The sequence below is a fragment of the Terrapene carolina genome, unplaced genomic scaffold (assembly GCF_002925995.2).
Source record: "Terrapene carolina triunguis isolate 2854851 unplaced genomic scaffold, T_m_triunguis-2.0 Scaffold96, whole genome shotgun sequence".
NCBI classification, from domain to species: domain Eukaryota; kingdom Metazoa; phylum Chordata; order Testudines; family Emydidae; genus Terrapene; species Terrapene triunguis.
Window position 1 is genome coordinate 40,276,751 of NW_020664447.1, and position 24,342 is coordinate 40,301,092.

Consider the following 24,342-nt stretch of genomic DNA (forward strand, 5'->3'; position numbering starts at 1 on the left):
AGTCACAGTGGTTCCCAAACATGTTTAGTCAGAGAGTAAAAGAGGTCAGTGAGTGGGGAGAAAAGAGGTGTCAGAGGTCTTGTTAATTCAGTCAGTGCCCTCCGTATTTAAAATGTCTCCAGGAAGTGCAGAGTCAAGGAATGGTTAGTAAAGGGAAAAGGAGATATTGCTCCTCTTCGGTAATCTGGATTCGTCAAATACTTAGCAACAACTGGAACCAGCTCTGGTGTCAGAGGCAGGGCTTAACCCAAGGGCTATCCCAAAATAAAAAGTGCAGGAAAATGTAATGGAGGAAACTTTCCTGCAGTGGCAGGGAAATAGGTGGGATGACATAAATGTTCTGTGCCATCTCTGTTCCAAGTGTGAGAATATGTTCTGGCTGTGCCATGGGCAGAAGGCTCATATCCCCTTTGGTCCAGGATAAATGGTTTGTCCGATGAATCTGTTGGCATTTTTAGTACAAACAGACTACCAGTGAAAGATCTGATGGTGACTTGAATTTCCTCTAGAGAAATATTCCTCATCCAAAGGCTAGAAAAACCAGTTTTACAAGATGCACAAGGAAATTGCACCTCAATTGTGGGTGCTCCACCCAAATTTATTCATAATAATTTAATGTAGATTTGTTTCAGGGAGGTGTTGTGAAACAGGGATAAGGGGAGGTTTTGGTTCTCTTTGGGATGCAGATGCTCAGTGTCCTTTAAAAATACATTTCTAAGGAGTCCTTCAGAGGCTGAACATTCAGATTTTCATCCAGAGCTTTTATACTTCAAATTGGGTCTGCAACAGCACCAGATTATAGCTGTCTGTGTAGTGTATGACTGTGGAGTCAGGGACATTACTGTATTAGTACCAGGTGGTTCCTGTGTGTGTGTGTGTGTGTGTGTGTGTGTGTTTGGGATGAGATCTTATGAATAAGGCTAAGATTTTGTGATAGTTATCTTTAGTAAAAGTCACAGACAGGTCACGGGCAATAAACAAATATTCATGGAAGCTGTGACCTGTCTGTGACTTGCTGCTGTGGCTCCATGGTTTCCCCTGCCACCTTGGTGGCTGGGAGCTGTGGGGCCCCCCCTCTGCCCGTGGCAGCTGGAAGCTGCAGCCCCGCCCCCCCATCCATGGTGGCTGGGAGCTGCAGAGTGACCATATTTCCCAAAGAGAAAATGGGACACCCCCAGCTGTTCACCCGAGGCGTCCCCCTCCCCCCGTGTGAGGCTGTCACCATCATTGGAACCCTGAGGAGGGCCCCCTCAGGAGTCTGTCACCTGTCGCTGGAACCTCACAGGGGGTCCCCTGTTGCTGCTCTCACCGGAACCCTGCCAGGGCCCTGCTGGCTGCCAGCTCCAGAGTCCCGCAACCCCGGGGCTGAGGCAGAGAATGTCACAGAGATCTCTGGAAGTCACAGATTCTGCGACTTCCATGACCTCTGTGACACAAACGTAGCCTTATTTATGACCTGTGTGCACTACACAGACACTAAAAATACACCAAAAAATTTGGTAAGAATAATAGGGGTTGTCATTGGACAAAATTACCACTCCTCCCTTCCCAAGTGCTGTACTGTTGGTTGCTAGCCTCCACCCTACAGATGACTGCATTTTAGTGGTGTTGTATATAGTTTATGAAGTGATTTTCTTTGGTGCCCTCAATAAGTGCGTTAACAATAACAGTCAGCATGAGCTAGATTGTGACTGGGCCTAACTACATGCCCCTGGAGGGAACTATAACTTCCTTGCATGGTCTTCCTAAGTCCTGGAGCAGATGGGGAGGGAAGAGTGAACTAGGCAGAGTAGGGACATGAACCTGCATTGCCTACATTGTAGGCAAGCATCCTAATGACTAGGCTGTTGGATATTCTGAGGGTGGGGAGCGGGTGCTCCATTTGTCTTTGATTTTGACCAGCAATTTCAACCTGGACCTGAGAAACCTTCCCTGACAAGAGCTGTGTTGATACTGGCACATTCCCATGTAAAATTTAGGTTTAGACAAATTGGCATTTTCTGACTGAAAAACCATTTTGTTGAAAAATTCCTGAGTAGATCTAGTTATTATATTCTGGTGCATGGAGGACATAGGGAAGCCATTGTCCCTCAGAGGGTGTCTCTCAGGTGTGGTGCTGGCAGGGACTACTTCTGGGATGAATTATATTTATATATATTAATTCCTTTTAACTGAACCACTAAAATGAGCAAATTCTTACTGTGAAGCTGCAGGTTCTTATTGCTGTAACCCTTTTCTTGTCCCCTCCCTACTGTTCATCTCCACTAGTCACATCTAAAATTAGATTGTAAGTTTCAGGGCAGGGACTTTATAGTTGTACTGTAAAGTGTCCATTATGCTTTTCAGTGCTGTAAAATTAATTAGCCATATGTGTGTTGATATCTTTTGGGGATTACAGGTGCTGTATAACTGTACTACATTATTAATTATTATTGTTTTTTGCTAGAAAGCTGTACTTGAGAGGATGGGGCCCCACTGATCTCAGTGTCCTCAGTAAGGTAAATCAAGGCAGCTGCAAAATAAATATTCCCATCTTCCATTAACTCAGTAGACTTGCCTTAATAGGTTGAGGAAAGGAGGAAGAGATTGCTTAATTTTTGGAAATGGCAGAGGGGTGGGGCTCTGAGTCAGTTAATAAAACACCTGCTTGTCCACTTCTGCCAGTGTAAAGACTGTAAATCTCTATCAGGAATCACTGCCGGCTGTGCGGGACATAGTACTCAAGTGCCCTCTTTAACAGCAGACTTGTATGCAACAGGGAGCGCAATGGGATCAAATTCAAGTTCCAATCAGGTAAGGAAAACCCCACCAAAGCTCAACAAAATTGTGTGAGGTTCCAAATCAGATATTTCACATGAGAAGAAGTGGCGAGAGTTCTGCTTGAACTGTAGGGAGGATCTGGGAAGAGCAAGTCTGCTGTTCCTCAGGTATCCGCAGTTGCAAGGGCTGTCCTCCTACTGCATGTGGTTGTTGTAACTAAACTGTATGCCCAACAACATTAATAAAACAAGTGTATGCAGAATAACCTGCTGTTCAGTGCAGTGGGGAACTATCATGGTTTCCGAGGGCTTATTGAGTATCTTTAAATTTGGTTTTAATGTGGGATTGTAAATGTGAAATTATAATAAAAGCAGAAATGGAAGATTTTTTTAAATGTAACCATTTCTGCTCTCTTGATTTTTCAGGGCCTAAGCAGCATCTCAGGACAAAAAATGAGACAGGTGGGTACTAAACAGATGGAACATCATTAAATGCTGTCCAGTGCTGATTATAAGATTCAGTACAGAAAATGTTAGGAACAAAATCTGGAGGTTTGGGGCGGTGGGGAGAGTAGTGATATATTTGCTAATCACCATTCAATTTAACTTTAGGGGTGAAATACCTGTATGTATAACAGTTGGATCTATCCAGTCTAATCTATCTATCTATGATATTTCTAATGTGTGCCTATCATTGTCATACTGCATCTAGGCACTATCTATTCTGTGTTCATTTTAAAATGTCTTGCTCTCCTCTGTGTTTTTCGGTGCAGGAACATGCATTCTTTCAGTGTCTCCAACCCTTCAGAGACAGGATTTATTTAAGTGGAGCCTCTGTCATTTATTAATTTCAATTTATTTGATTTACTTTTCGTAGTTGTAGTGCTTTGCCATAGCACTTTAAGTGCACTACGCAATACAAATTTTAAAGCATACCCTACAAGGAATGTGTCAGAAATATGTTTATTGGTGTAAGGTGTACACATTTGTTCCCCCCTTGGAGAATTTAGAGGCTAATGATAGGACGGGGAACACTATGAGAGGAAAAACAAGGAGTCCTTGTGGTACCTTAGAGACTAACAAATTTATTTGGGCATAAGCTTTCATGGGCTAGAACCCACTTCATCAGATGCATGAAGTGAAAAACACAGGAGCAGGCATAAATACATGAAAGGATGGGGGTTGCTTTACCAAGTGTGAGGTCAGTCTAGCAAGATAAGTCAATTAACAGCAGGATACCAAAGGAGGAAAAATAACTTTTGAAGTGGTAAGAGAGTGGCCCATTACAGACAGTTGACAAGAAGCTGTGAGTAACAGTAGGGAGAAATTAGTATTGGGGAAATTGAGTTTAGATTTTGTAATGACCCAACCACTTCCAGTCTTTATTCAGGCCTAATCTGATGGTATCCAGTTTGCAAATTAATTCCAGTTCTGAAGCTTCACGTTGGAGTCTGTTTTTGAAGTTTTTTTGTTGAAGAATTGCCACTTTGAGATCTGTTATTGAGTGATCAGAGAGATTGAAGTGTTCTCCTACTGGTTTTTGAATGTTGTGATTCCCGATGTCAGATTTGTGTCCATTTATTTTTTTGCGTAGAGACTGTCCGGTTTGGCCAATGTACATGGCAGAGGGGCATTGCTGACACATGATGGCATATATCACATTGGTAGATGTGCAGGTGAAACAGAGAGAAGAAATGCTTCAAAGGAAAGAAGGCTCACAGAGGGATGGGGGTGTAGTGATTGTAGCTGGAATGTTCCTCTAAATAAATGGGCTTTCCTGAAGTTCTTAAGGGCCAGATTGTGGACTCCTTACTCACACTGATAAACCCTTACTCATGCAAGTAATTCCTTTGAAACTAATGATGCTAGTTGAGTAAGTGCCCATCACTGTGAATAAGGGCTCCACAATTCAGTCCTAAAGTGTGCTTCTACTCATAGAAGTGCCTGAGTGCTAGATTCTGGTGCTCTTAGTCATGCTGGGTAGCACCTTGCTCCAGAGTAGTTACATTGACTTCAGTGGGGCAACTCAGGAAGTAAGGTACTAGTCAGCAAAATCTGGCCCTCAGTAAAAACAACCACTTCCTGCTCCACCTGTATGTGGATTTCTTATATAGGTTTGAGGTATTTGGGGTATTGTTTCTAGAGAAGGTTTCTTCAGGTATAAATTGTAAATTTGAAGGTAAGAGATATATATTTGGGGATTTTATCTCGGTCTTCAGAGGTTTCCAGGGAGCCTGGAGTATGGAATAGTTTTGTTGTAAGGCCTTCTGTGATGTTTAGAAATGCCTTTAAAAGTCATTGTTGAAGATTATTATTAAGAAGTAGTTCAGATTTTCACTGAGCAGACTGGAGAAGTAAATAGCATGAAGCTGCATCCTATAGTTACAGTAGGAAAAAAAGTTGGGGGGATGGAGGGAAAGGATTTTTCCGAGGTTTATGGCAACATGTCCACTGCTAGAGAGTAGAGATAGAAGCTAGTGTATAGCTTGCGTTGAGAACCATATGGGCAGGTTCTGAGTTTTTTTCACATCTTCAGAGATTGGCCACTGTTGGAGATGGGTCACTGTATAGGAGGCCAAGTGCTCTGTGGTGGTACAGAGAATCTTCTTTCTAGATGCCTGGCTGGTGGGTCTTGCTCGTGTGCTCATGGTCACATCAGTCACCCCATTTGGGGTCAGGAAGGAATTTCTCCCCAGGTCAGATTGGCTGGGACTTTGGAGGTTGTTTGCCTTCCTCTACAGCATGGGGCAGCATGGTTCACCTGCTGGGATCTTTTGGGCATCTCTCACCTAATCAGTTCCCTGCCATTGACAGGACCTCTGCCACCTTGGTCTTTCCTGTTCTCTGCCTGTGGCACACAGTTTAGTCTCCTGAGAACTGAAATGTTCTGGTCTAACTAAAGTCTTTGTGCTTAATATTTGGGTATCTATGGTCCCTTCTGGCCTTAAACTCTATGAAACTATCCCTGTGCTCATGCAAAGCCTTATTGCTGTCAGTGAGGCTCTGCATGGGTACCAGGGTCTGCCTGTGCAGTTCTCAGTGCAGACTCAGGGTCTAAAGCGTTATATATAAGAGACTTAATTTGAAAAAGATGGAGCCGTTGTTACTGCAGACATTTTCAGGAGGCAATTCCTCTTCAAAGTGGAGAACAGCAGGAACTTATCCAGCAACTAAAAAGGAGCTATAGCATGAACCAGTAGCATGTACCAAAAGTGTCATATACCAGGGCAGAGGCTGTCTGCCTACTGAGAGAAACGGTGACCATCCAGCTCAAATCAGGGATGCAATGCCAGATCATTATTAATTATTATTATTACTACTTATTTATTATTACTTATTTTAAGTGCCATGAATGTACTTAGTACTGTTTGCAGCCAGTAACAGAAAAGCCTGCAATGGGCACTGAAAGAACGCTGACTGTAAATTTTGTTTTCTGTCTTTGTCAGAATGTGCGAGATCGTTTTTTGAATGAGTGGGGTTATTCTGATAGAGGGAGGAAAAATATACAACACATTTTCGGAGTCAATTCAGTATATTACACATGACTGTTGAAATGTTCACACTGAGGTTAAAAATAATGGCTTTTGAAAATATACATTTTCTTTCCTGTGTTATAAATAGCACCTCAGTTTTTTAAAATGGAAAGAATTTTGAAGTCAGATTTAGTTTGTTGTTTATATTTACTGTCTATACTTTTGATGTTTTTTCCTAACTGTGAATAACAAAAATAGATCAGTCAGTTACTCTTTAGCTTCTAGTCAGTTTCCCTCTGATGCGTTTGCCACATGCTATAACAATTGGGTTCCAAACACTAAAGAAAATATTTTTATTTAAAAAATATTTACATTAATTGCCACTGGTGGTGTTTTAAAAAAAAATCATAGAAGCATTTCTATTGGTTTAAATTTTAGTAAAACTTATTTTTCACAAAATCTAAACTTGGGGCTCAATTTGACCTGACAGTTTACCATGAAATTGGGGTGGGAATTTGGAATTGGTGTCTGCCATAAGCATTTAACTCTGCACACGCATTCATTTGGTAATATAGAAAGGAGGAAGTTTTTTGGCTAACTGCATATATGTGGAAGAAAATTCTCACAAATTAATGTTTCACTGGTCTTCTTGGAAAGAGGCAGGAGGCCTGGAGTCAATGGGGTGAGGAGGATGGAGAAGTGCATATGAGGGAAGGAGAAGTAGAGATGACAGAAGGGGCAGCTTTGGGGCAGATGTGATCAGTGGTGGTGAGAAAGGGAGGAAGTGTGAGGAGGATGCTGGGCAGCTGGGAGAGAAGCAGGTGTGGCAGCAAGGGGGAAAGTTTACAGTAAAGAATACGGATGCCAAATAGGGTGGGATGGTGAAATTTGAAAACTGAATGGGAGAAGCAGAAGGCAAGACAAGGCAGGGGATCAGGAGCCAGGAGATGAGTGAGAGAAGCATGGTAGTGAGGAGAATGGGATTAGAAAGAGGTTAGACAATTACTGAGTATGGTAAATGATCCAAAAGACTAGGCAGGCAATATATCCGTTAACAATGAGAAGACAATTAAAGAAGTGAAAAAACAAAAAGGCTTCCAAGTAGTCTCAGTGAGAGATTGGTGTAGTGGAAACTATGCAGATGAGTAAAGTTGTGGAGCAAGTTACAAGGAACTGAGGATATGATGGCAGTGATAATGGTGAGGGAATATGTGAGGGCATTCCTTCTGGACATACTGCTTCTGTCAGCTGTGATTGCTCTGTGGGGACTACGTGTTAGATGTCTTTAGAAGAAAAGTTCTGTTCCTTACTGCATGGAGTGGTCACTCCGGTCATCGGTGATGGCAGTCTCAGCCTGGTCTTCTAGAGCTTGTTTCTGTGAGGTTGCAGTGTGAGAGTCCCTGGAGACTATTTATAGCTCACCTCAGTAAGTGGAGATTTGGTCCTTGCCTCATGGAGAAGTGACTCTCATTGCTAGTGGCAAAATCTGCTGACAATACAGTAATTGTATCCTGGAATCATTTTGTGCTTTACTTCTTGGGTTTGAAGTATATGTACAAGAGTGCAGTGAGGATTTAAACCGCAGAGTTCTCTCAAAAGTGACTCTATAAAAATGGTACAGTGGGGTTCCTTGTTTATTATCTATCAAATGATCCAATCAGGAGTGCTCAGTATACAAGTAAAAAACCATGTTTATTTTAACTACCAGCCTGGGCTCTCAGTGTCAAGCAGGGTTCCATCCTCCAGGCACTTCATTACCTTGTTAATGGATCTGTAGTCCAAATATTTCCTCTCATGACACCCCTACAATCCCATTGTCTTTAAATTATGACTTCTGTCTTCAAGGGACTTTCACAGGTTAACTGATTTGAACTTAGTAAACATTTCTTTTGATGATGCACAAGATGGACTAGGATCCAACTCCTTTTCTCTCAGGTGGGTTGGCTGTTCAGTGCTGATAGGAATAAAAAGCAGTTAAAACCTTATTTTTGTCACTGAAGTTGGCAGATGTCACTATGGATACACAGGGTAGATCTGTACATAAGAAGATGCCATTTTTACACAGTTACCTTTTCAGAGAAGTGCCATACTTTAAAACTTGACTCTGAGGGCAACTTTCAGTTTTGCTTTTGTAAAGATGATACTTAAATCGGATCAGGTGGCTGACATAAAACATATTTATTTGGTGGAAAGTTGTTGGTTGTGACCCAAAAAAATATGGTACGCATGCTGAAACGCAAAATAATTAATAATTATCCAGCTACTTAAGGCCCTGCACCCCGTCAAAAGAATGTGAAGCATGCAGATTAGCACTGTATTGACGCACAGTCATCTGAATCATAGCAATGATTAGGTCAGTTTCTCGTTGCGTTTTTGAACCCATCAGAATGAGAAACTCGGAGCATGGGCCTATGCAGATCAGAGGTGAAGAAAAGTTTCACAAGAACTCTTGCAATCTGAAACCAGTGTAGTTTGCATAGCCCTGAAAAAGAGACAGGTCTTTATTCATCACTGTGATACTCCATTTTCATGCTGGGTAACTTCATTGAATTCTGTTGAATACAGTAGCAAATCAAACTCCTTAGGGGACATTTCAAAAGGAGAGAAATAAGTATGTTACAGCAGCAAATACAAGTGGAGGTGCTTTAAGTGCAGTTGACTTTGCTTGAGTTAGGGGGCATATAAAGGAAGAAAATGAAATCCTGCCTCCCAGGAAGCTCTGATGCACTCTAATGATTATTAGCTGCTACCTACCTGACAGACAGAGCTGAGAACTGAGCCTGTGGTCTGCACTTGAAGGGCTCCAGATTTCACAGAATCAACATTTAATGTATTTTACTCTTCTATTTTAATAACATTTTAAATAAGAAGCACATATCCTAGTTCTCTCTCTCTCTCTTTTTTTTTTTTTTTTTAAGATCTTGAAATATAGAAGAGAGGGGAAAAAATTCTGTCATAAGTATTGTATTTAGCAGGCTATTTTACTTCGGTATTTACCCTTTTCTCTTGATATAATAGAAATGTTTCCCACGTTTCATTTTATTTTTCACATAAGACTCTCTATATTTTCATAAGTGGTGACTTATTGGGATCTGAGATCGATTTCTCCTCTTTTTTTTGCATGTTATATCAGTCCATTGTCTAAGGATTCTTTTGCCACTGTTAAACTGAGTGTAAGAAACCTATTTGGCCATTGTGTATGGAATATCTGACAGTACCGAGCAGTCAGGGTACATTGACTAAATGTCATTAGGATAAAGACAATCATAATTGTAGTTGTCAGTAGGATAATATTCCAGAATTTCTGGGTTCATGGGAGACTCCAAAATATGTGGGCCTGAGCCTGGAGTCATCAGTTAGCAAAACACTCCTAGGACCTGATTGTACAACTCTTACATGAGCACTTATGCATGTGAGTAATCCAATTGACTTCAGTAAGAATAAATGTGTAAGTAAGCATTGCACAATTAGGTTTATAGATGTTAATGGGACTTTTGCTTAAGGTATGACTGCATGAAATATGACTGTATGATCAGGCCCTGTGTTTGTAACCTAATTTTTTAGCAATTCTGGCAGTAATAATTATAGTGATTACACCGTGCTTCCTGTTTATGAGGTAATAAGCCATGTCCAAAATAAATACAGAGATTGAAAGCTGAGGTGTTTGTAACCAATGAACTCAGAGGCCTTTGGCCTCCAACTTATTAGCCTATGCTAGGGTTATTGTTGAGTTTAACAGAGAAGACCGAAAAGTTGTTGGTTATTGATAAAGAGAAGAAGGATTATCTATGGTTAGAGCATTAGTCTTTGACTTTGGAGACCTGCATTCAATTAACTGCTCCACCACAGACTTCCTATGTGTCCATGGGCAAGTCACTTAGCACCTCTGTGCCTCAGTTCCCCATCTGTAAAATATACTAGTCAGTAAATACTTCCTTAGTAACTAGTACTTCCTTACCTCAAGTAATTTAGTTGAAAAATGTGGCAAAATTATTAACCCTGTACATTTTTTGCCCAATGTTATTTGACGAGCTCACCTCAACTTTCTTATCCATCAACCAATCAGTGCCAATCCTGAAGAATGATGATGACAACAGAACACAGCCTTGCCAAACTCCTGTGGAGATAGAAAACCATGTCATGTGTCTGCCATTGACTCAAACGCAGCTTTCCATTCTATCAACGATACTACCTTCCCAGGGATGCTGAGTCACCTCATCAGATCCCACAAACTTGATGCTCCAAATCAAAGGCCTGATGGAAATCTAAAAAGTGCTGCACGGGGTTTATTAAACTCATCCATCTTCTCAGAAGCTATCTCAAGGTACAGATCTGGTTGACAGTGGAACAACCTGGTCTAAAGCCACACTGAGTATCCCGGCCTTTGCTACCCAGTGCAATATTGGCATTGAATGGCTGATGGATAAGCTTGAGGAAGGAGCTAACAGTGGCATCGTGGGCTGAATGTTATTCTGCTTTGAGATCTCAAATATGCCATAGGTTGGCTCAGTTTGGTGTATCGTTGCAGATGATGGCTGAACTAGTTAGGCAAAGAGCAGCGATAATTGGTCTGGTTATTAAGCTGGATAAAAAGATGTCACTGGTCATTACCATCAAGCAGCCTCCAGTTCCAGATTACAACCAGTTCAGTATTAACTTGTCCAGGCATGACACTGAGCAGGTGGCAACTGTCAAATATTTGAGCAATGTCACAATCAGTGCTTGGAGGATGCTCGAAAATGTGGCCACTTGAATAGCAACAGCTGCTGCCATGTTTCAGCTCCTTTAGAGGTCTCTGTGGGGATGCCATGTCATTAAACTTGCTAACGAGCTGTGGATTTATAGAACCACATTTATGCCAACTGCAGTGTATGGCAGTGAAACATGGGCACTGAGGAAGGCTGGAGAACAATGGATTCATGTTTTTGATTCTTGTTGTCTTCATCAACTGCTCCATATCAAGTGGCAGGACAAGATTGGAAATGAGAATATTTGAAGCCTAACCCAGCAATTGCCTCCAACAGCAATGAATCAGTGTTGCTGGCTTTCTTGGCATAGATATATTATTTGAATGGAAGACCAACAAATACAGAAGCATATGTACCAAGGAATGTGGCTACATGGCAAATGATCACATGGATGTCAAAACTTCAATGGCACCACAAGATTGCCAGTGAAGGACATAAATAGAATATACAGCCAGACACCACCTGCAGCACTTTGCCAGAGATGGATCTGGGAGGAGCTCAATTTGCACAGAGGCCAATCCTTTAGATATTTGACCAGCTCTGCTAGCAGAAAGTGATCTTGCCGTACCCCTTTTCATTTGCAGTTGTGAAAAATGTGGTATTTTGTCAAACAAGCCTGACTTTTTAAATTGTTTTCTGGCTTTACTTATCCCTAACTATGAGTAACCTGTTTCCCTTTACTATCTCACAGATGTATATGCTTATGTGAGTATTTCCTTGTACGCATTTTTTTCAGAGTATTTTCTTCCACGTTTTCCACATATGCATTAGACTAGAATCAGTATCATGTAAATCAGAACATGAATAAATAAATAGTGTCCTGAATGTTTGGTATTAGTCATACCTTGTTTAGTGTTTCCCTAGGGCATTCATGTTTGTTGATGTACTTGCAAATACTTTAACTTTTGGCATATATGATAAGCTACTTGATATACTTTTAAATTCGGCAGTTTGAACCCTGCATTGCATAGACTACTATGTCATTTGAACCATTTTAATTTGAGTTTGTAATGTTGCTACAAAAAGACTGAAAGTGTTCTTTCTGTGGCCATGAAGGACCTTGGATACAGCAAAACAGGTGCAGTTTTGCTGCACTGGGGTATGGATGGTAGGATTTCTGGAGCCCATGTAGGGTGTCTCTGTCTCCATGGTGCCACAAAATCTTGCTCTCTATGGATGAGTGTGGAGTGGAGTTTGGGCAGGCTGAGGAAATGTAGAGCTAATTCACCTGCTGGGGCAAAGGGATTGCTCTAAATTATGTAAGTTTCCTAGCAACTGCTCTGCTGCCAGAGAATTGCTAGGGTGCATTGTGCTTCAGCTCTGCCTCTTCATGCCTTCTTCTGCATTCTGTGCGCAGGAGAGGGGTGGGTGGACTATGCTGGCTTTACATACCTATGCTATGGGTATCCCAAGCTGTGTTTATATGACAACTGTCCTCCTTCTTTGAAACATCAGAGTGGCTCAAAGAGGAGAAACTGGGGCTAGGGTCTGTTCCATTACTTATATTGTGTTAATGTCCAAAGCTGATGAGGTTGGGTCCCCATTGTGCTAGGCCCTGTACAAACAGGTAAGATTTGTTTTACAGATGTAGAGAGGGTATACAATTGAACATTTTTAGCTCTAGTAGATTTTAAAAAATTCAGTTAAATATACTGAGAAAATGATGGTAAAATATACAGATTTTATTATCACTTATTTCGGATGACCTAAGTATCAGTAACTCGCTTATGCCTTTTCCTCTCTTGAGTAATGTGGTTATTGCAAACTCAGGCCAATAAAGCCTTTGTACCATGCCATACCATCCTATGTCTCATTCCTCTATATTAGATGTGTGTCTATTGATGAATCCACACCTTAATATGTATCGGTGTGTCTTGTTAATCATTCTTGTGCAGAGAGAAGAAACTTCTATCAACTTGCTCCATGTAAAAATAATAAGAATGAGAAATCTCCGGAAGGCTGACTTGTGTGAGTATTTCTACTGTTCTTAGCTGTTTCTCATAGTTCTTGAAAGCAACGAGAGTATTTAATAAAAGTATTATTGTCATTGGGATGCACTCAAGCACTAAGAGCTCCCATAGCACACTGTTTATTATCAGAGTACAAGTACCCATATGGGTGTCCAAGTATAACTAGGATTTTAAAAAGCATAAGGTACCTGACACACTACAGTCTACATGGACTACCATACTTATCGACTGTAATGTCAGATTTCAATCCTAAATGGAGTTACCATAGTCTGTATTTATGATAGTGCTAGAAAACAGTACCTTGTACTACAGGATACCCACAGAAATGTCAGACTTCAGCATCTTGGAGCTAACTGGAGGAAAAAAGAGATAATCTTAGGGTAAATAATTCTAACATACAATACTTTTCTGGGGTGAAAGGAAAGGGAATAATCTTTATTGTATATCTGTGCTAGCATTGCATTTTGTTGCTGCAAACTTGCAAGAATTATTTTTTGTGTGGTATTAAAATAATATATTTTATTCTTGTTAGTCTTATGGATTGATATTTGTAACAAGAAGGACAATAGATTACCCAAAATAGGTTAAAAGGGTGAAATGATTCAGTGGTTTTTAGGATTAAAAAAATCTCACTATGACAGATTGTCTTTCAAATAATGATGATATCAGGCCTCAATCCCAATCAAAAAGACATGTATGAAAGAGTGAAGAACTGATTGACATACTTTTCATTTAGAAACCTGAGTAAACTCTAAACAATCCCAAAGGGGGGAACCTGATAATGCAAATTTTAATGCAATTTCCTTTAACATCAAAGCTCAAAAATAAACACAAAGAAAACCACACCTGAGTTCATCATATAGAACATTTTGGAGACAAGTAACAAAAAAGAGAAAGCTACATGCAGAAGATGTGGTAAAACTCAACATGCATGGAAAATGTTCACCACCCACAAAGTCGAATAATATAAGAGTCAGGAAAAAGAACACTATATGCCATTGTGCGGACCTTAAAAATAGGTGGAAATGATGCATAATGAAGAAGAATCAGGGAAGGGGAGATGTCCACAACAGAGGTAATTAAAGAACTGTCACTATCTGATCACAGCACTAGAGATAATAGCAAAAAAGAGCCCAAGATAGAGGAGACCTTCACAATAGAAGTGGTAACAGAGCTCTACCGATGTCTGATCATGGAAGTGCTGGAATTGGGAATGAAGTTCCATCTTCTTCACCAATACATCTTAGTGAGAAGTAGCTTACTGAAGATTGTGATCATAGATCAGTGATGGATTTAGATGCAAATTTAAGACTGATAGCCTTAGAAAGCAGGGAACTTGTAGTAAGTGGAAAGTAAAGTTAGCTCACTGAGTGGATACTAATTTGACTCTCCCAGCAAAGAATTTGGGTCCCCCTCTGGGTTTAAAAAGGTCCAGCTCACGGAAGAGCTTGCAGATGGCTGATGCTCAAGTCAGGAGGAGTGAGCTTCTTTTCCACCAGACCAGGTTTTGCATGGCCCAAGTCCCAGGCTGCAATGAGACCTATTGAAATGCCGTTGGTAAATGTGACGATGCAAAAGAGAATGATCTGTGTGGTCACTTTGTTCCTGAATTTCTGAGTGGTGCATCAGGTTCTTCAGAGAATCCTGAGCTACAGAATGTGGAAAGGTAGAGAAAGAAAGAGTAAAATAAAGAAAAAAAGAAAAATGCCAGGTATAAAGACTAAGGGAAGAAAAAGAGAGAGCCCAAAATCAAAGAGAGGAAAAAAAAGTAATACATTGTTAGAGAACCTGCTGAATATGACTCAGAATAATCTTGTTGGTAGGCTAGGAGGTTCAGGTAGTTTACCATGTTCTCCCATTAACATTTATATTCAGCCTTGTTGATACTAATATGTGTTATAAATTAAGATTATAAACAAGTATAAATAATCATGGTTTGGGAAGAATGTTTTTGGATTTGGCATGTGCTAGAAGGCACTTAGAGTTAATTCTGTGGGTAATTAATACACCCAGAAGTAGGGCTGACTAGCTGGGTCACTTCCTGATTATTGCTAACCTCTGCTGCAATCACATGTGACTGTGCTTCCTGCTCCTACCTGGCCCACAGTATGACGCTGGTAAAGTAGTTTGCAGGGTTGTTGTAGCTGTGTTGGGCCCAGCATGTTAGAGAGACAAGGTGGGTGAGGTCTTATCTTTTATTGCAGGGGTTCTGAACCTTTTTCTTTCTGAGCCCCCCCTCAACATGCTATCAAAATTCCACAGCCCAGCTGTGCCACAACTGATTTTCTGCATATAAAAGCCAGGGCCAGCATTAGGGGGAAGCAAGCAGGGCAATTGCCTGGGGCCCCAAGCCACAGGGGCCCCGGTGAAGCTAAGTTGCTCAGGCTTTGGCTTCAGACCCGAGTGGCAGGGCTTAGGGACCTGGGCTTCAGCCCCATGTGGCAAGGCTTCGGCTTTCTGCCCTGGGCCCCAGCGAGTCTAACACTGGCCCTGCTTGGCAGCTCCCCTGAAACCTGTTCGTGACCCCCAGGCGGCCCTGGACCCCTGGTTGAGAACCACTGTTTTATTGGACCAACTTCTGTTGGTAAGAGAGACAAGTTTTCAAAATTACACAGCTGTTTTTCAGGTCTGGAAAATGTACTGAGAATGTCGCAGCTAAATACAAAATGGAACAGATTGTTTAGCATAAATAGTTAAAACAACCACTAGACACTAAAAAGTCATGGACTTAGTAAGCCATAAATTCAGTGTCTCTGTTGCAATGATCTATAACCCACTATGACCACAGAGGTGTTAATTAGCCACTTCACCTTGAATGGTCCCTTGAAATATGTGTTAACAACTTATGCTAAACAATCTGTTTCATCTTGTATTTAGCTGTGTACATTTCCCAGACCTGAAAGAAGAGCTCAGTGTAAGCTCGAAAGCTTGTCTCTTTTGCACACAGTTGGTCCAATAAAAGATATCGCCTTACCCACCTTGCCTCATTGGTAATGTAACTCTGTCAAACATTACTGTCAGGCACGTCTTATTCTCAGCTTTTAAAGGCACGTCATGCGGGTGGAATAATCTAAAGTCTTAGCATCTTGTAAAGGACAAAGAAGGGTATGTTATGTACAAAGCAACTTTACCACACACACAGCTTAGTGGTTTATGTAAATATGAATGCATGTGTATGTAGAGGTGTGTTTGCACATAATTATTTTTCTGATAAAAATGTTTTAAGAAAAAAGCTAGTTAGATGTATAGAAGCTGGAAAAGGGCTGAGAGGTGTGTTTTGTGGATTGTAAAATGGTTGGGGGACCTATCTTATAGCACCTGCCTCCTACCAGACCAGGCTTTGCTCTTGTTGAGTCAGCTCACTCCCTGGGTTAATTCTGTCTGAGCTCTCTGAAGGAATCTAGAGAAGCAGTTTCCAGCAGGGTTAGCTGTTTTATTTAAGCCTTCTTAACAAACAAATCAAAACATTGTAGACTTCCCTCAAATGTCTGTGCAGGCCGAGTAGTCCCTCCCTCAATTCTCCCCCTCATGCCAGCAACTTCAGTAATCAATATTTCCTGGCTATTACCTCAGAGCCTCAGCAATGAAGGACTTCACACACTCCCTTCTGTCCATTTGATTTCTGGAGCAATTTCTCTCTGTAGTGCATATCTCGAGTAGCAGTCCATTGGGAGATGGCCCTGGTCCCTCAGTTTTCTGGAGGGTGTTGCAGTCCCCCTCTATTTCTTGCTGTCCTCTTTATACGGGTCAGCTAATTAAGTTTCAGCTTTTTTTCAGGTGCAGTAGGTGGGCCTAATCAGCCAGCCAGCTGACCCCAGAGGAATGGTATCCCTTATACCTTCACAAGGATGTTTCTCCCTTTTTTGGGATATACTGCTTTATTGTACTATCTGTTCCTCTTTCTGGGATGCATGTCTCAGAAAGACTTGGGAAGAAATCCACTACTGTACTCTCTCTTTTCATGTCAACTAAGTTTTAAATGAGTCTGATGCACTAATTCCTTCAGTGATACTGCACATCGGGTAGACTGTTACTTATAATTTATCTCCTTTTATACAGTAAGCCAGTCTGATTGCTATGTGGAACTGTGGCTGCCAACTGCCTCAACTCAAAGGGTCCGGACCAAAACAATCAAAAACTGTAAAAATCCAGTCTGGAATGAAACCTTCTGTTACAGGATTGACAGTCGTGTTAAGGTATGATACACGAGAGCTCCCCACTCCTGTCAGGGATCTGAAGTTCCCCAAATAGGTCCTGCAGATCTAAACTGAGCCAGAATTTCTTTAGACTTCACCCTGTAATTAATACCCACTCATTTACTGGAACTCTTTGAAGGACCCTTAACGGATGTGTGCATATCTCACCTGTCCTCTGCCCATTAATTCATCTCCCCAATAACTTATTCTAACATTCCCAAGTCCTGGACAGCTTCAAGGGGCAGCCATTTTATTTTCCAGTCAACCTATCTGAAAAATGCTTCCTCCTTCTTCCCCAGAAAATTACCCCCATCTGAGGTCTAGGACAGGCAAAATTCAATCCTGGGTCAGTGACTGCTTTCCTAGCCATAACATTGTTATGAATATGTAAAGTCCTATGTCTTGGAATTCTGCAGGATTAAATATGAACATCCTATACCATTGAAAGGGAAAGTTTCTAAGTTTCTTACTGGGGCCCATAACTTACTTCTAGTCCTACAAGGTACCAAGATAATAGACTTAAAAACGGAGACATTTTAAGGCATGGAAATACTATTTTAGGTCATTTTTTGATGTTTTATTCTCATTCAGAACCCTATAGTTACATAGGCCCAGAATCAGACTCGAGATATATATATATATATATATATATATATGCATACACATATGGCCTGAGTGGAACCCCCCGCCCTTATTTCTTTAAAGCAGAATAAGTGTAATATATCCTCACCCATTCTGTCTTACTCTCTCACTTCTCCCATTCCTTCTTTTACTACTTGCCCTATGTGCATAGATTAAACAAGGAATAGCCTCAAGGATTTCCTACTAACAGGGTTCTTTGCAATTATATAATTTATAAAATCCTTTACTTCTGTTCCCAGAATGTGCTGGAGCTGAAAGTCTGTGATGAAGATAGATTCAGCAAAGATGATGAACTCTGCACAGTTCTTTTTGACGTAGCTAAACTTCAAGTTGGGTATAAAGGTCGTGTGAAGTTCGTGTTGAATCCCCAGGTGAGCAATGAAATCATAGTGAGAACTGAAGAAAGAGACACTTTTGTGGGTTTTCCTTCTAAATATTTTCTTGTACTGTATTTTATTGGTCCTTCCTGTGGATTGGATTGCCCCCATCCGTCTATCAATCTTTCTTAGATTGTTACAGGAAAAATCTGCTTGAAAATTTATTCTGCCATTATTATAATGAAGAGTTTGGCCAGAATTTCAACATTCTTGACCAGTGGAAGTTGACTGTGGTTTGATACGGTTGGTCAGGTTTGTTTTTTTTCTGGGAACAAATCTCTCCACTGACTTGCAAAGGTTGCACTTTCCAGAGAGTTTGAGCACCCGATAGCACTATTCAGAATTACTCGGTCATAACTTGTTTCCCATGAGTTAGTAGCTCTGACTTTCCAGTCAGTTTGGATTGAACTGGTATAAAAACAGCTGATAATTTTTACCTAGGTAGTTCAATGTTCAAACATGAGCAGCCTAAGTAGAATAGCCAAATCCCACCTCTGGATACTCACATTGGCACCAAGGCACCTAAATGTTGATTCACGCAATCCGGAGCATGATTTCAGCATACAGATTAGGTGCTCTGTTTTGGAAATTGGGCCCAGTATTTCAAAGAATTTTCCTAACTGATAATTTACAAAGTATATATAGCTGGGAAAAGACTACGTTGAAGAACTGTAAAACGTGCTGAACACAGGTGATGAAATGGTGCTGGGGAAGCTTCCCGGCACTAATGAGGGAGAGCAGATGCCAGAATTCTTAGAAGAAGTAGAAAAGATTTTGATAGAAAGCTGAAAACAAAAAGGTGCCAGGAAGTGACAAAATAATTGCAGAGCTGCTGCAAGTAGGTGAGGAACACACAGTAAAGATGATGCACCAGCTATTTAACAAGATTCACAACCAAGACTGTGCTGGGAAAAGCATTCACCAAGATTTGCAGAAGAGAATGAAGAGCTATGTGGAATTGATGCTTGCAGGTGAACAGGCTGGATTTAGACTGGGACAAAGTACAGTAAATCAGCTCTTTGTAATAAGACAGGTATTGGAGAAATGGAACATTCTCTGGGAACCAAACCTGTTACAACAACTTTATAAACTTCAAACTTGCATGTGTCAGAAAGGGTTATGGCAAGTCTTGGGAATGTCTGGCATCCCTGAAAAGTTGATCAAGGTGATAGACTACCCCCACTGTAGACGTTTTCTATTATTTTTTGGCAAGGTCCAAATTTCTTGGTCAAGGTACAGTCAAGGTCCAGACTCCAGAGAAAATAATAATTAAAAAAGATAATAAGTAAATAAAAAGATTTTGGGGCCCATTCAAAAGTGTCTAGCAGTCCAGATTTGGCCTGTGTTCCTCCTATTGATTACCCCTGGTCTACAGTATGTAGATGAGTGCAGTGAAAGTAGACAAGAATCTGATAGAATGATTCAAGATGGCTATAAGAGTAAGACAAGGATTCATGCTATCACCAGATTTGTTCAGCTTGATACTGGAAGCAACAATGGCTGTAGGACTGAGAGATGAAATGGGAGAAGTCATGTTATATTGGAGGACAGTGAATAATCTTAGAATCTCAGATGATATTGACCTCAAAGCATCGATCAAGGAGGATTTACAGGGAATAACTGACAAGGTAGATCAGGAAAGCAGAAAATTTGGACTGAAGAGCAGCACAGAGAAGATAAATGTTATGGCAACTGGGAGACGAGGAGAAGATCAAAGTCAGAGACAAAGAACTAGAACAATTGAAAAAATGTGTGTACATTGGAAGACTAATATCAAAGAATGGGAATTGTGAAGATGACATAAGAAGCAGCATCAGACTGACTGCTACTGCATTTGGAAAACTCTAAGATCTGGAAAGCTAAACACATTTCCATAAAAATGAAAATCAGCATGTATGAGACAATTGTGCCATTACTGCTGCATGGGTCAGAACGCTGGAGTATGAGGACAGACATTGACAGCAGATATGAACTGACTGAAGCTGAAGGACATACGAAGAATTTCAAGACCACAGAAAATAAAAAATGGAGTGATAAGAAAACACCAAGGGCAAAAAATAATGCTATTACAGAAAATTCAAGAAAGATGACTGCGATGGTTTGAACATGTGTCAAGAATGGACTTGGAAAGGATACCATACATGGTGATACATACCAGAGTGCAAGGAACTAGACTAGAAGATGATGTGTTGGATAGACATTGAACAATAAGGTTTAAAGATGAAGAAAGCTATGAAGCTGGTACAAGACAGAAAGTGGTGGAAAGACTTCATTTGGCCCAATCATTGCTGTTTAGCTGATGGATGGGAATCATAGAAGAAGAAGAATATAGCTAGGATGGTGGGTGTTGGCAGGAAACAGATCTGCCCAATGTCTTATGTCCAGGTAACAATGATGGCATTTGTGGTAAGGTGCTAGATATGTTAGCTAGGAGAGTTAAGAATGTCTCTTCCTCATTCAGTGATGTCCATCTCCACTGAAGTGCAGGGAGCTTTTTTAAAGTAACCTTTGCTAATTTTTTCCTGCCAATACAGTCACCTTGTACACCTGTGGATCCAGGCTCATACAATCAACAAAGTTACCTTTATGTGGAAGGGTTATTGCATATTGACTTCATTCACTTCTTTTTGATTTTCAGGAACAGGAGGAGATGGAGGTGGAGTTCATACTGCAGAACCTGTGAGTAAAACCTTGAATGTTATAGACTCTCTAACTGGTAGAAGAAAAACAACTTTGAAAGTAATAAATTGGCAATGGGGAATGTGTTCCATGTGCCTGCTGCCGCCTAAGGAATATCCAGACCCACCAGAATTCTTTTTTCCAAATTCTTAAGGATTCTTGAGTGGAATGATGTACACAACTTATTTCCATAGCTGAGTATGGTAGCTTGTCATGTAATGTAATGATCATCAAGATTAAGTTTTTGTCCCGGATATTTTTAGTGAAAGTCAGGGACAGGTCACGGGCAATAAATAAAAATTCATAGAAGCCCATGACCTGTCCCTGACTTTCACTAAAAATATCCCTGACAAAAAGGATAGGCGGGTTCAGCACCCACTGCTGCTAAGCCTCTCGGGTGCTCCACTGCTGCGGTGCGTGGGAGCTCTGGGGTCCCCCTGCCCGCGGGGCTGGGCTGCTGCGGGGTCCCCTTGCCCCCGTGGCAGCTGGGGGTCCCCCAGCTGCTGGCTATGACTGGGCAGCTGCAGGGGGTCCTCCCATGGCCCGCTGCGGCTGGGCAGCTGCAGGGAGTCCCCCCGCAGCTACCGCTGCTGGACAGTTGCGGGGTCTCTTGGCCGGCTGCTGCGGCGAGTCCCCCCGTCATCTGTCGCAGCAGCGGGGAGTCATTGCCCCCCTGCGGCGGCTGGGCAGCTGCAAGGTCCACCAGCCCCTTGCTGCCTGCCTTGGCTGGGCAGCTGCGGGGTCCCCCACCAGGGCGGGGGCTAGGAGCTGTGGGGGCAGGGCTGGCTGGGAACTCCAGCCCCAGGGCAGAAAATGTCATGGAACTCAATGGAAGTCACGGATTCCATGACATAATCGTAGCCTCAATCATCATTCATGTAAAGTAATTTCGCCTGATGTGGTTATTGCCTGTTGTCTCCCCAGCTTAAATCAAGGTCTTGTTGATTGCTATTAAGAAAAGCTTATTTGTATGGGTCTGTTACTTTCTTACCAAGATCTTAAAATAATAATTTTATTTAGAAAGTGTAATCACAGGCCCAGAAAGGTGGTTGCAGCACAGTACAGTGATCCTTTAACGTTTTCCTTTGTTGATTTCATGACTCTGGCCTGCAGTGTGACCTCAGTGGAAAAGTTATGCCTTTTGACTTCTAAAAATGTTTGTTGAATTTTCCATACTATTTCATCACCAGACGGCAGCATGAAATTAATTTTATGCATTCATTCCAATTCACTTTGATTTAAAGGGAAGAAAATATTTTGGTTGTTTGGTTTCTGTGACTGTGATGAAAACCTTCTCTAGCCTTCTGCCTCCACTCCTTACATGACTACCTGCAGTCTGACAGGTGTATACCTGTCACTAGAGAGCCCCACTTCTTAGTATCAATATCAATAGTATGGTCCAAGAACCAAATACTTTGGTTCTGACCAGCCCAAGTAGCTGCGCATGCACCTACCTGCAGACTGCCTTTGCACCAACAGCTGAGCCAAGCCATGGCAGACACATTGCCCACTGCCTGTGGGCCCATAACCCAGGCCTGTGTGTGGGTGACAACTGCTTGCCCCTGGGTAGCAATGACTGAGGAGGTAAGTTATTTTTATTTAGGTGATTGTTTTGTGCCTTTTGTGTTGATTTTTGTTGTGTATTAAACTTTGTGTTTAATCAATACTCATGTTTCCTTTCTCTTTCATGTTTCCACTGGTAGGATCCAGAAACGGGGCGACCCTGTGAGAAGTGCTGAAGGGATAGGATCCAGGCTAGCTGGGTGGCTTGGCTTGGCCAATATTCCCTTTCTCCGTGATCTAATATAGCCTAGGCCCTGATACCAAGGGGCAGGCAAGGACTTGTGGCAGATCCTGGCAAACCAAAAGGTATTGTCAGTGTATAAAGAGGTTGCGGGAACCTAGAGGGCCCAATGGGTTGTTGACTCTTGACATTCTTTCTTCCTTCTGTCTGTCTTTCAGCTGTCCCGACTTGAGGAGGTGCTTCAGTCTTCTAGGAACTGCAGCAGAAGGCCCTTCAGCCCCCCTCCAAAGGCTTTCATGTCACACACACTCCCTGCCTTGTTTGGAAATGTGAAGGAAAATATTTTTAAAAAACATGTAAAATAGAAGAAATAAATGTAAATAGATGTACAAAAAGTTGTGTAAAATGTGAATGTTAAAAGATAATAATCACAAAAGGTGAAAGCATGTTTTTTGCAGTTTTTAGTAAATAAATGGTCCTTAGTTGCTTTAACTCTGCTATACTATATGGGGGGGGGGGGAGGGATAGCTCAGTGGTTTGAGCATTGGACTGCTAAACCCAGGGTTGAGAGTTCAATCCTTGAGGGGGCCACTTAGGGAGCTGGGGCAAAAATCAGTACTTGGTCCTGCTAGTGAAGGCAGGGGGCTGGACTCGATGACCTTTCAAGGTCCCTTCCAGTTCTAGGAGATAGGATATCTCCATTAATTAATTAATTTATTTATTATTTCTGGAAGTTTCCCCTACTGTGCTAAGAGCAGCTGATTACATTAGTTAGCTGTTTTGGGTCCGGCAGAAGGAAATCAGAGCAACAGGCACAGGGGATGGTGGCTTCTGAAGCTTTATGTATATTGTTTCTTTACATCTGAAGCAGGAAGTCAGGCATGATGGTGGGACTGGGGAAGGTTTTTGACAGAAGCTTGAAAGTGAAGGAGAGGGACAGACAAAGTAGCTTTGGAGCTCATAATTATTTCTTTATTCCAATAAAGTGTTAGAAGTGACACTTTCTGTGATTCTTTACCATGTTCACAGGACAGTGGAATTTTCAGGAGATGAGAGGCAGGTGACATGAAAACCCAGACTTATAGCCTGATCCTGAGCTCACCCAGGTTTTACACCATTGTAACTTCATGGTCTTCAGTACATGTATTCCAGATTTATACTAGTGTCTGTGAGAACAGAATCAGGTCCACAGCGGGCTCATGAATCAAGAGGCCACTGAGCTGAGTGTGGCAGCTATTGAAAAACAGGGAGGCCAGGTCTTCCTGTGAAAAAGTTCAAAAGTACATATTTATCTATCTAGGAATCCATCTTATCTTGTATTTGTTAAACACAACATAATTGCCCACCCTTGCCTGAAACAAGAACTGTAATGACAGTATCTGTCTAACTACAACTTTTACCAACAACACAGGAACCAAATATCAGGAGCTTTGGGGTCCATTTCCTGGAATTGGCTTTGCGTAACTGCGAATGTGTAGGGCGCAGGTTGCAGCATCTCCACACACCCTCCAGAATAAAATACCATCCGTCTCTGGTTTTATATGCTCATGTTCCCTATATAGCTCCATATAACAGCTAGCCTGATAAAGGAAAGAATATTGGGTAGCATATTTACATATTTAATACTTAAGGGCCAGAGTCGCAAATGGTGGAAGTCATTTAAGTCAATGGAGCAACAATGTACATGAACTTGAAGATCTGACTCTAAATTATTATGACTATGTTCCATACCTCACTAATAACATGAGTTACAT

The 24,342-nt window shown here is 41.5% G+C and overlaps 1 protein-coding gene across 1 annotated transcript in view; it reads left to right on the top strand.

Moving 5' to 3' along the window:
- The first annotated feature begins 2,766 nt into the window (after positions 1-2,766).
- LOC112104900 (cytosolic phospholipase A2 epsilon-like) overlaps positions 2,767-24,342 on the top strand; it is a 45,388-nt gene continuing 23,812 nt past the window's right edge. The window contains exons 1-6 of the mRNA XM_024197502.1: positions 2,767-2,793; positions 3,186-3,225; positions 12,880-12,948; positions 17,010-17,146; positions 18,028-18,159; positions 20,804-20,844. Of these exons, the coding sequence (XP_024053270.1) occupies positions 2,767-2,793; positions 3,186-3,225; positions 12,880-12,948; positions 17,010-17,146; positions 18,028-18,159; positions 20,804-20,844 (446 nt within the window). The remainder of the gene's footprint in view (positions 2,794-3,185; positions 3,226-12,879; positions 12,949-17,009; positions 17,147-18,027; positions 18,160-20,803; positions 20,845-24,342) is intronic.